The 13506-nt window shown below is 40.8% G+C and overlaps 1 protein-coding gene across 1 annotated transcript in view; it reads right to left on the reverse strand.

Moving 5' to 3' along the window:
* THSD7B (thrombospondin type 1 domain containing 7B) overlaps positions 1–13506 on the reverse strand; it is a 253080-nt gene that overhangs the window by 89692 nt on the left and 149882 nt on the right. The window contains exons 15-16 of the mRNA XM_017740110.1: positions 8383–8577; positions 4016–4279 (exon numbers count right to left, since the gene is read on the reverse strand). Coding sequence (XP_017595599.1) covers positions 4016–4279; positions 8383–8577 — 459 coding nt within the window. The remainder of the gene's footprint in view (positions 1–4015; positions 4280–8382; positions 8578–13506) is intronic.

The raw sequence follows: 13506 nt of genomic DNA on the forward strand, positions 1-13506 counted from the left end.
AGCTTTTTAAGGTGAGTGCAGGTCGCAGCTAACCACTCTGTGATTTAAAACCAGGATCTATGTGTCTGTTGTGTCTTTTCCCTCCAGGTTCCTGTTGTTGTGAGCACAGCAGAACTTGAATAGGATAAGCACTCTTCATAAATTCCTGCTTTCCATAAATCGCCCGTCGGATCAAAAGCAGAACCTCCATGCAAGAGCACAGAAGTCTCCAGCCTTTGATTTGGAACAGATGAGGCACCCTATGTTCCTCTAAGATTAAAAAAACCCTGTTGGCATCGCACACAAGAAAGAGAAGCACAGGGATGACGGGAAATCATTCAAAACAAAGGAGATGGAAATTCAAAAATAGCATGAGCAGCTCAGATGACAGATTGAGAAGCGGATGAACTGCAATTAAAAGGACAATTTCATGGCCAAAGAGGATGCTCCAGACACCAGTTGGAAAATGGAGACCCTCTGGACCAGCAGTGAGCTCAACACAATATAAGCAGTCTTCTGATAGGAAGTGAAATTAGGCAAACTACCAAATTTTGTAATGTAGTTAGAGATAGTTACCTCTATCCATGATTTCATAAGTGCATTTCCAAATTAAAGGAAGAAAAACAATGGTGAACCAAATCTGGGAGAAAATCACCACCTCAACTGGAAAATGCAGATCACTCACTTCTCAAGCTTATTAAATGGGTGATCAAGGAAAAAGGTGACACTACCAAAATAAAGCAGTTTATCATAAAAGCCAGCCATGAAAAAAAAATGGAAGTGTACTTTTTTCCTGGAGAAAATATTAGTTATAGAAAGGAATAAAATTCAGAAAAGCCTGTGATTTGTATTTTTAAGCTTCTCATATCTAATGATCATGAGCAAAAACATAATTAATAGCAGTGAGGGTGGGTAAATCAGTCATTTGTGACCAGTGTGCTGACTTCAGCTGACCCAAAGTGTTGACACCAGTCTTTCTCAGCTCTGGTGGGTCAAGCCAGAGGTCCCTCCCCACAGCCCAGGTCTCAGATCCTGACAGAAGAAGCTGCAGACCACAGGGAAGTTGACAGAGAATTTCCAAAATCTGTCTTCACTGTTTCTGGACCTTGGGATACTCTGCATGTGGTAACTACACCACTGGGGAGAAAATACTGATTTCCAGCAGATAATAGGCTCAGGACAGCTGGAGTCTAGACTGCTAGGAAACACAGATGAACAGACTGAACTGGGTTTTTAGTTAGGTTCCCCTCTCGCCCCCCAAGTTGCAAATGCAGAATCACTCAGAAAAGTCAGCGTAAGAGCAGGGCCTCAGACCCTGAATCCTTCTGAGCAGTTTATTTCCACACCAGACTCAAACTCACAGTACATTCACTTGACAACTTTGATGCACTCACATAACAGGTCACATTGCCCAATGAAATAAACCCTACTCAAGTCTAAGTTCACAAGGAAAATGAAAATCACTGCAGCAAGAAGGCAAAAGCCCAGAATTTGCCCTCCAGAAAAACTACAAACTGACCTATTCTGTTCTACACCATTGTGTACTCAGGACATTATCAAATCTGGGACAAATTTACTCCTACTCTAGAGGCACAATTTACATCCTTACATCTCTCTTTCTACATTTTGTAGTTCTTCAAAAGAACCCACCAAAGAACTGAGGTCTAAGCCTTACAACTTCTCACTTCTGTTCTGGCTCAAGGGAAAGGAAGGAAAAGCACTGTCCTGCAGAAGGAAAAGAGCAGGCAACAAAGAGAAGTCCAAAGACCTGAAAGGAGTAAAAGAGGAATCTGCTTATCCCCACCTCATAAAGCAAGAACAATGCCCAGATATCACAGTGATTGGCATTCAATATACAAGACAATGGATTAATTAGCCATAATCATGGCCAGCTAGCAAATGTTAAAAGGTCACTTGATACTAACTGTGAGCCAGACAAACTGAGCTGCTTAAAAAAAACCACTATCATGAGTAATTTCTCAGGGCTTAGCAATTCTGCATGCTTCTGTAAATTGCTCTTCTCCATTATGGTTGAAAAGCATTCTGCTAATTATTAATTGGATAATGATTTGTTTCTATCACTAATTCAATAAGGTGTTCAGAAGTGCATTTTGAAAGTTCCCAGCTCCAGAGACCATAAATATCAGACTTGTCTTCATGTAACCTTGGAAGGCAGGCCCCAGGTGATGGAAGTGCAGCCTATGGAGCTTCTGCCCATTTTTAGTCCCTTATGCTCAAAGTCACTGACCACCCCTCTGCCTCTGACGTGGGCCCTGTGCCAGGGCAGTGTCACAATCATTTCTGCTCACATAAAAAGCTCAAGACAAGAAAGCCAACAATAACCCCCTAGAGCTACCACTCCCTACTACCTCCCTAAGAGAAGCCAGACCATTAAAAATGCCACATAAATATCACTGGCAGAAAACAGGCTGCAAGGTTATTTAGAAAAGCCCCACGCATAGACAGCCTCCCCTTTTTAATAGTGATAAAAAAACTGAGTTTCTCAAAAGAGCAAGTCATGCCACAGGCAAGCCTACCTTCCAAAACCCAGCAGCTCCCTTTTTGCAGAAGAAAAGGTAATGTGGGGGAAAGGTATACTACTCCTCCTTCATGGGCCACAGAGGCATAATCAATTGGTACAAAAGCACATTGTTGAAACACAAACCGTGGAAAGCTGCTTTATGAACCCGTGCAGCCAGCTGGAACAGCCACCAACAGCTGCAAGAGGAACTTATTCCAGGAGGGAATCACTTCATTAGGGTGCAGGTTTTTTCCTTTTATTACATGCAGCTCAGGCTGCTGATCCCCATCATGAAGACCCCCCAAGAGAGCTGATTTCTCTGCTCCCTTACACCCTCAGGAACATTCGTAGTGCCCACTCTATTACTTAATCTCCTCCTGAGACATCGTTTCTCCCCCTCCCATCACACAGCTCATCAGCTCACATCCTGCTCTGTGGTGTCCCAAGCCTTTCGACTGTAAGTCAGAGAGCAGCAGTGGTTTGGGGGTAGGACAGGTACAGAACTGGTTCCTAAAATAAAGGCTTATGTCTGTGGTAAGTGATAGGACAAGGGGGAATGGCTTCAAATGCACAGAGGGCAGGGTTAGATTAGATATCAGGAAGAAATTCTTGACTGAGAGTGGTGAAGCACTAGCACAGGTTGCACAGAGAAGCTGCCCCATCCCTGGAAGTGTTCAAGGCCAGGTTGGACGGGGCTTGGAGCAACCTGGGATAGTGGAAGGGGGCTGAAATGAGATGATATTTAAGGTCACTTCCAACCCAAACCATTCTATGACTGCAATGAACTGCATATCATGGAAACTAGGAGAAAATATCCAAACGGAATGGAATTTCCCGCTTGCTCTGCATTTAATTCTGCCCTCTTTCTGTTTGATACAGGCTACTAGATTATACATGAAATACAGGTGACAGCACCCCAGCAAGCAGTGACATGAAAATATACTCCATGAGTTTGAGCTTAACACTGGCAGATAATTGCAAGGAGGAGGCCACTGGCTCTTGAAGCCGTGTGTGCATGGCATGAGGGACAGGAGGTGACAGCACTGGGATTTTGTAATTAAATATAATTATCTCTAGAAAATTCCGAATTCCTTCATTGATAACAACAATGCAAACTTCCAAACTTAGTAAAAGGGAATAAAAACTTCTGGACAAGTGAAAGCAGAAGTAGGAGATATCTTCAAACAAAATGCTGATTGAAATAAATATACCTCCTCCAAAGCTTATACTTTCATGGGATTTTCAGGGAAATAAAAGAAATGCCTCTGGTATTCTGGCAGCGTAGCCAACTTTAGCCCTCTTGTGCTTCATTTCCATTGCAGAAATGCCAGCAGAGCCTTACACTGAGGAAAACCTCAGCATTAAAGAGCAATAAGAAGATATTCAAAGAACAATGTTCAACACCCACGGCAAACTTGTGACAGCTATTCCATCAAGCGCACACCTCAGATAAGCTCCACAGCGAGCCATGGAGTGCAATTCACATGTGCTGTGGGCTGTTTTACATCTCCTTACCCGAACTGCTACAGCGAGATGGCTCCACCAGTCTGCCGGTCCTGTCATAGCAGGCGATGGCTCGTAGCCGCACGCCCTCGCCACACTCCCTGGCCACTCCCTGGGATGGCATTCCCGGCTGCAGCTCCGATGGACGCCCTCTGATAATGCAGTCAGACCAATTTCCATGGGGCTGGGAGGTGAACACCTCGCAGGGGCACGGCTCTGTTTCAACTTGAGGATAAACTTCAGTGTTCTGGCATTTGTCTCGCTTTCTGCTTCGCCCTGTTCCAAGCACAGAAATCGGCGCGTTAGCTCAACATCTGCTCCTCTTGATAACAACACGTCACATTATTTATACTTGCATTAATTCAACACATTAGAACCAAGACAATCTGAATGTTAATATTCAGGGATGTTTCTGAAGCATCTATTAGCTGCTGCCAGTGCTCTGGTGTGCAAGGACAATGCAGTGATCTCCAGGGGCAACCAGAGAACTTGGAAATACTGTTCTGATGGGTAGATCAAGGAGTAAAATACAAAGTCTTACTCTAGGAATGGTCCTGCCCAGAAACCGCTTTGTAATTTCATATAATATCATTTTCCTCTAATTATCTGATGAAAATAAGTTGATTGTTTTGTCTCTATTTGTTCACAATCAGTGGTTGCCAAGACAACTTCCAGAGGACTCTACATTAGCTACAACTTCTTTGAGATTTCTTTACAAATTAGTTAGAGATGTGCTGTGCACACAAACAGTGCTTTGAAGAAAACAGAAGAAGATAATCCTCAGTAAATTATTAGGGCTGGAAAGAATTTCAATGGTTGTATTTGCTTTTATGTTTTCCTTTGCTCTGTTCCCTCAACAGGTTTTAGAAGAAGGCTCTTTCCGTAGATTTAGGAAGCAGCAGCATCCAAATAAACCCATAGTACAGCTCTCTGCAACTGCACTCTCCATGCCCTTCTCCTGCAGGACTTCAAGGCATGAGAAGGGGTCCCCAGGGCAAGAAGAAATCATGCAAAAAAGAGAGTTCATGTTCCCTGCATCTCCACAGCTGCTCAAGGGAACAAATGTAGGTACACAGCCTCTAAAGATAAAAATCAATGCTTTTCTTGGCACAGGTGCCGTGGAACAATCTTGATGCTGGCTGAGCTCAGGAATGTTTTTGCATTTGGCATCTGCACAGAAGGGAGAATTCATCTTCAGCAACAAACTGCATCTGTATCCCATCCTCAAAATGTTCCTTGGGGACCTTGGATGCACTAAAAACACTTCTGCAGACGGTTTTTAAAGCTTTGATCCCAAAAGAAATATTTTCTCTTTATTGCACACAAATAAGATACTAAAACCAAAAGATAAGTTATGTAACTCAACAACCCCCTTTCAAGTCTGGAACCCAGAGTCATTTCACCACACACAAGCTGGGTCTTGTTGAAATCTATTTACATATAACCATGTACCTCCAAAGTAAAGGGCCCTGACTGCAGACCCTTAATATCATCACCCTTCAAAATTGTATTGCCAGACTTCTGGGGAATGTAGGATTTGCCAGCACAAAGGGATGTTAAATGCAAAGAAATCAATTAGTGCCAGCATCTTTATAGTTTGGTAGATAAATCTATGTTTACACTTTTATGTATATATTTAAATTCAGGTACAACTCCCCATATTTCAAGGAAAGTCTTTTAAGAAACTTTAAATAGACTGGGAGTTCTCTAATGGCATTTCCAGCATTTTCTGTTTGACAAGCCATGAGGAGCCACAAACTCTGCATGTTCAGTTTTATGTTCTGCATTGTGTTAGTAAACATGGGAATTTGGGATTTGCCCATGTTTTGCCATCATGACACGAAGCACAACAGTCTGAGGTAAGGATGCTAATAATCTCACACTAATGTGACTTTTTTTTCCAACTTTCCCTGCCATCTGTTTTGTTGCAATCTTCCCCCTAAAAGAAGTTGCTATGAAAGCCCTATTTTGAGGGAAAAGTGACATTGATCCCATACTCTTCACAAAGAAATATATTTAGAATTAGTGGTAGTGATATTTTTATCATCTTCACAGACTGCTTTAAAAATCACTGCTAAAAATACCATCTCCAAATTTTTTCGAGGGCATAAACCCATCAATTAAATAGTATTTTCTTTTTGAATTACATATTTCTTTTTTAATTACATCTCTGAATACTAACAAATATTATATATATTGAATATTATCAGGTAATACATACTGTACATAAAAATTATAGGAAACATTAAAAATACAGAAAGTGCTTTGTATCCATAATACAGTGAATTAACTGACTGTATTAATTAACTGAAAACTCACCTAAAAACTGTGTTTTCATTAACATGACTTTGAATTTTTATATGTTCTGTAATAAGTCTTTCACTTAAGTAATGACTAATTTTATATGTAGAGTCAATGAATTACAAAGTAAAATGAATAATACTATTAAAAATTGAGTGGAGGGCAAGCAAATACTTAGCAAACAATTAGAAGATTTCCACTAAATGACATTATTAATGAACTGTTATAATGAAGCCAAAGCATTCACTTGACAGAGACACACGCAGTGATGAACAATAGGTACAATTCATACACAGAGAGAGGTGAAATGCAAATGGATAAAGGACACTTTTAACATCACAAAATACTTTTGAAAATAGCAATTTCCTTAAATCTTTGGACTGAGTTTCAACAGATGAGATTTTTTCCAGACTTTTGTCTACCTCTGTTTTTCAAGAAGTTTTTATGCAAATACAAGTTGGCACCAATCTCACTGACTTCCCCTTCTGAGAGGGGCCCAAACCAAACCCAGTGTCTGATTTGGTTGTCTCTTGCTGCTCTCTGGAGCATTGTCATGTCCCCACCTGGGACACTCAGTGCATGTTCACCACTTGCTTTGCAGGACACCTTCACTGGGCACGGGCTGAGACCGTGAGCTCCATCCTGGCAGGAGGAATGGTACCCAGCAAGGTCGGATAGGGAGAGACTGGTGGTGGTTAGTCACGAATGCAGTGCAGGTGAGGAGACAAACCAGCAAAACCTGGTTTTTACAAACCATTTTTGGCCCACTTACTTGAACAGATCTCCATCTGATATAGAACAGAGTAAGAAAGGGGATAGCTAGGGCTGTACTGTTTTCTAAGTTGCACAACGTTCATGAAGAAAAATCAGGTTTAAAACTACCTGTAAGTAATTATTCATTAATTTTTAAATATTTTTTGTGAGATCAGGCACCTGTTATTTCGCTGGGGATCAAGGATTTCTCCAACTATAAACATACAGGCATTGGTATAGAGAATGTTTTAGAATATGCCCTTTGCCAGAAACTACAGAGAATTGTGTAATACTGGGTTTTTATGTAAAAGATAAATCTTTATCCTTTAATGAGCCACTCTAAGGAACGGCAGCTTGAAACCAGTATAAATGTGTGCTGTAATTGTTAGTTAGTAAAACACAGAGAACATCCCAGCAGTAACAGAGTAAGAAGACAGCCATGCAGCCAAGGACAAGTGAGTCTAGGAGGAAGGAGCAGTGGTGGCCAACATATTTTGCTGCCCTTCAGATCCCAGCTTTTATCTTGGCAGATGTTCTTACAGCAGCTTTAGCTCTCTACTCCACAGTCAAAATCTTTGACGTTCCACCTCTATTAAAGGAGCAAACTCAAGCCAGGTACACCATAGCTCTCAAACACAACACAGAAACATGAAAAGATGTGAGTGTTGAGAAGAACAATAACAGCAAATTTCTTGTAAACCTTCTAAGAACAGTATAATTCATTTTTATTTGATTTAACCACATGTGGGGGAAGGCAACTCCCAGCAAAACATGCAGTTCCAAACTATTCACGTTAAGGAGTTTTAAAGCTTTTCAGTTTGGTCAGCATTCAAATAACACAACAAACCTCAACAGCAAGTACAGGAGACTGCTCCGTCAAATGGTTTGAACCAGTGAGTTTAATGAATACATATAAAAGATCAAACAAAGCTTTTCTAATGATAATGGGTTTTCTTTATTCATGGTATTAATTTGCCCTGTTGAACTAGGGCACACTGCTGAGCACAGAACTCCCAGTTTTAAACTTCCTTCAGAAAATCACACTGATCTGCACTCTTGTACATGTATTTTCTGCATGCTTCCCAGATTAATAGGTCAGATAAACTGGCACAAAGCCTGGTCACTGTTTCATTTGGTTTATGTCTAAAACCACCTTTCCACTCTTTCTGCTCTGTTCTTGTACTGGAATGTGTGTAAGGCTGGCAATGATCAGAACCAGATCAAAAACCAACTGAGGATGGGAACTGTTCCCACCACGCCAGCATCAGTCCGCCAACACCCCAGAGGCATTATCACAATCAGACAAATATTGTAAAAGATTATACCTGTGAGCGACCGCCTCCTGCTTCTGGTTGTGTCACAGTCAGAGGAGCACGCTGTGAATTTAGACCAGGGGGTAAATGTGCAGTCATCCTTGCAGGGAATGAGGCACTCCTGGACAAGGGCTGGCATCGCCCCTGCCCACTGCACGCAGTCACCGACGGCGGCAGAGCCGCCCTGCTCCGACAGGCACGTCACAGCTGCAAGCAAAGGGACACAAAGCTTTATACTCTTATATATATATTGTATTACACTCCTGGCAGTCAGTCCTGCTGCTCTGTGTGAGATTCACTCTCCTGGATTAACAGAATAAAGCTGATTTGGTTTTAGGGCATGGTTCATGTGTCACTCAGTGATGTGCTGGAAGCTTCACAAAACCATGAAGACACATTCTTATTTGACCAGTGTGTTATCTAAATGATGATATAAATTCAATATTTGCAAGGAGGCAGTCATTTTAAAGGTTGTGGGGACAGTTTAACCAATGATACATTGTACAACCAAGCAACAAAACACATAACACTGTGGCCATGTGCCAGTAAACATACTTGGTCGAGGCCAGGATTCACAAGATGTGATGCACTTGCTACTCATGGAATTGAAACTGCTGCAAAGTGGTTAAAAAAGCCCCTAAAAACCATTAAAGAAAGCTTCCTTCTCCAAAACCATCATCTTTTCCATATTTCAGATTAAGGGAATGACTGAGCAGATGCTACAGCTAAATGCTTCTTGCAACAGGGTATAAATACCAGGTCTGGCCCCTCCAAACTGAGCTCCCTAAATATTGTGATACCTCTTATACTCCCCCACTTTGTCTGTTGTCCTTTTTTAGAACTAATAATTAATTTTTCACAGTGAATATTGGTACTGTATAGCTATGACAGAGAACAAAAGTATTTAATGTATAAAAATGAGTCACAGGAAGCCTAGGATAAAACTTGCTAAATTCAGTGAATTAATAGTAAGTAATTATATCAAATAAAAATAGCCCGCACATCATGGAGTCTTTCATTTCATTAATAATAATTAATTCTCACAAAATCTCCAAGATTATAGGCTATTTATATCCTCCAGTGTAGGTTAAACAAAGCAAAGATAGGTCATGACTTGATTAAGGTAATAAACTCAGGGACAGCAATGAACTGAATTTGGCCACAAGAGTTTAGTCATGTCGGGCTCTCTGATTCCAGGCAAGTCCACACATTGCATCATAAAGCTACTGAGGATGAAATTATTTAATCCAGATTTTACTACTGAACTTTAACAACCTGTGGTATTATTTTATGACAATTGCTAAATAATTCAGGTTTTTGAGGATGCATATATTTTCCTTGTTGCCAGCATTTAATGTGAGTAGGAGTGCATGAAAAGAAAGGGGGAAAGAACTCTGTTTTCTTACAGTTAAAGGATTTACTGGGATGTAGCTCTGCCATAAATACACATGATTTTTTGGGTTTTAACTACAGTACTGTATGGGAGAAAGGAATGGGTTGGCAACCACCTGGAAATAAAAAAAACATCTTATTAAAATGCAATTAGATTTCTATGGAAAAAATCAGCATTTTGAAGAGCATGCAAAAGACAAGCAATTGTTAAAAGTCTCTTTAGACTCAAGTGACAGCAAATCAGCATATTAATAACCACCTCTAAACTGCTGATCCTTGCCTTTCACTTCCAATCCCGTGACCCTTCCCAGCTCCCAGCCCCAGCCGTCAGACTGTGAGCCCCTGCCCTCCTCAGTTACAGGAGGCGAGGACAGAGGTCGTGGCTCTGTGCGGGGACACGGCGTCATTGCCCTCCTCAGGAAGGTTAAACAAGCCACAGACTCAGATACCCAAGGTTTGTGTAGCCTCGTTACCTTCAGCAAGGACACCCCAGGTTTGGCCACACAGCTGTGTCCACGTGACGTCTGGCGAAGGGGATGCAGAGCATCTCCTCAGCATCCCCACAGCTGCTGGCAGCTCCATCCTCCACTGCCAGCCCCACGCAGCAGGAGCCGTGCTTGCAGAGCAAACCACCCCGCTGCAATGTTCACTAGGTGCTGGCAGAAGAGCACACTTCGTTCCTGACATTTATTAACAATGGCAGTACAAGGGGTGGAAGTTCAAGGTATGGATGTTAAACCAGACGTCCCATTGCTGTGATCAGTTATTATCTAACCACCCAATCTTCTGCACAAACCGCCACAGCTGCAGGCATACAAATAATTCACCAAGGTCCCTGAGCCTATCTGGATGCTTAAAGAGATGGGTATATCTATAAGGACATATGAAATCAGGGCAAATATTTGATGAAGATCATAGAGCTTAAAGAAATTAGTGACAACGGAAACATGAGTAAAGTTAAACAAAAATAACAAACAATATAGTAGATTGGATATGTCTAAGAATGAAGACAAGGAGTTGAAAAGACTATATAATGCATAGTGTAGTAAGAGACATAACACCTAAAGGAGGGGAGGAGGAGGATCTCCTGTGATTCTTGCTACATGCCTAAAACCTTGCTTGAGGTGAGCTGCATTAACTGAAAAAATAAATGAAATAATAAAGCAAAAACCCATTAGGGCATTTTAACAGACTGGGAAGGGGCAGGCATAAAGCAGCATGATGGACCCACTCCAGTGGTTCCCTCGTTTCTGCTTGCTGCAAACTTCCCAGTTTACTTAGCTTTAACTTCTAAGAGAAAAAATATTTTCATATATAGGCACTTCTGGAAGGAGAATGAGAGAAATTTGTTTTCAGTGAACCTTCAGGAAAGTAAAATTATTTATCCTCGGTGGTTTCAAACTACTGATTGGTTTGGCTCATATGTGGTTTATGCTGCATAAAAAATATTTCCCCTTAATCCTCAGTTCTGTCACAATGGTTTTAAATAAACTCATACCACAAAGCCATTTCTGTTATGTCAACATCTCTTTTGTTTTTTCAAGTGGGATACCCCAAGAGAGCAAATGCAGTCCATTTGCAGCCTTATGCATTGAGAAAAAAAATCAGAGTAATAAATCCCTTCTAGGCATAATGTGTGATTTCTACCATCTCTGCAGCATTTAAAATGGACACAAACATATGAATAAAACAGCTAATAATAGGACACTGCCAGATAAAGGCTTTCAAGTTATAATATTGATTCCCACAAAGAGGGGAAATGTAGGATTTCCTTTTGAACTATTCTTTTTTATTACCACCAGTCAACCCCACCAAACCGGAATTAAACACTTGGGGCCAAACTGTGGGATGACATTTTAATGCAGTTCTGTTGATATAAAAAGAAAACTGCTGTCACAAAAAAAATAAAATCCAAACCACCTTCTCTTGTAATGATAAACATGAGATCATGAATTAAACTGAAAGGTAGCCAGGTTTAAGAGGCTGAAGGAAAATAACTTTTTTTCAGAGAAGGGCTGGAATCGTTTAGCGGACTGTGTGGATGCACCTGTGAAGGTGCCAATGCACCACAGCGATTAATATGAGCAATGAAAATAGCTGCAGAGGCAACTGCTTTGCTTCAAGGCATAAGTCAAGTGTTAAATGTAGAGCTTGGGGAGCAAATTTCCCTTTCTGCTGCTACAGGGCCCCGCCAGGAGACTGAGCAAGGACTGCTAAGGGGATATTCAGTGTGACAGTCTCTGTCTTCTGGCTTTGCATTCCCACCCACAGGAGCGTGTCTGTGTGCCAGCATCTCAGCATATGGTGCACAGAAGCATATGGGAGCTACATTCTGTAACTACATTTCTCCTAAATTGAAAGTAAATAACAGACACTTCTCCTATAAACTTTTAGATGGTGAAATCAAATGTTTGCACACTGTCAGATTGCAGAGGCATTGAAGGCATCCTTAGATGATGTTACAACATCACCAAAGAAGTGTGTCAGCATCAGACTGAGGGAACTCAGGTGCTCTCAGGTGCACGTGCCTGACTTAAGAGCATTGGAGATGATCCTAACAAAAGGAATTGTATTGAGAATGAAATATTACAGGCACAGCATTGCATCCAATAAGGAAACATAACATAAATTTAATTCCTCTTAAGTAAAAATCCAATTACAGACAGCCTCTGTAATCATATTCATTTACCAAAGTTACAATCCATTCTCCTTCAAAAATGCATTCCAACAGGTTCCAAAGGGTAAAAAGCTAAAGACTGAGAGTATCAAGTATGAACCAGTAAGATTATATTGTACCACAGCACTTTCAATTTGAGAAAAGTAAATTAGTGTTTTCAAAACTCTGGAATTAAATGTCATTAGAACACCTGAAAACAATGACTGATAATTCCAGGAAGGTACACTCAGGCCAAACACTAAAACTAAAGCTATGCAGTAGTGCAAATCAAATGACTGGGATTAGTACATGAACAATAGGATGAGCTATGAGGCTACACAAGAGCTTTAACGCCAGGAGGTGTAGGCAAAGCAAGGTAATCATCTTCACTGTCTTCAAATTCCAAGAATGTTTGAAAAATCAAAGCCAGTATGTAAAGTCAAAGACATGGTTTTAATATAGCTGTTTACCCTCTTGTTCAGAAAAATCCTCATTTCTGTTGCATAATTATTCTTGGTATCCTTCAGTGTAATAACATCATTTCTTACACGTATCATTAGTGGTAAGTGAAAAAGTTAAGGGATAATATATTAAAAAAATAAAGAATAAAATAACTTTAAGGGTCTAGACTTGCTCACTGTAAGTATAGTCCCATAACTCACGATGCCTTCATCTGTTTTCTATATTGATGCTCCTTCATCCTTACAACAAGTTTTTTCAGAATCCCAGGTGGAACACTGACATTGTTCTTGGCATGTTAATGCAACCCCTAATTACAGGAGGCCAGAAGCAGACATAATAGATGACACAAGATAAGGCTCTGCTGAGACTCAGGTTGAAGTTTAAAGTCCTGATTCTATAAGGACATAAATACACACTTAATTTCATCCCTGTGCAGCCCCCTTGGATGCAGCAGCACTCCCTGCAAGGAAGTTTGGCCAAAGTTCTGGACTTACAGAAACACACCGTAAGATAACCATTAAAAGTAAGTCTGAGGAAAAGAACAAATGATGCCAGGAAGGACATCACAGACACAAATCTCATACAAATAACTGAGGAAGAGCTGGGACAACTAGTTATTCAGCAGG

Source organism: Corvus brachyrhynchos, unplaced genomic scaffold, assembly GCF_000691975.1.
Source record: "Corvus brachyrhynchos isolate BGI_N302 unplaced genomic scaffold, ASM69197v1 scaffold126, whole genome shotgun sequence".
Classification (NCBI taxonomy): Eukaryota; Metazoa; Chordata; class Aves; order Passeriformes; family Corvidae; genus Corvus; species Corvus brachyrhynchos.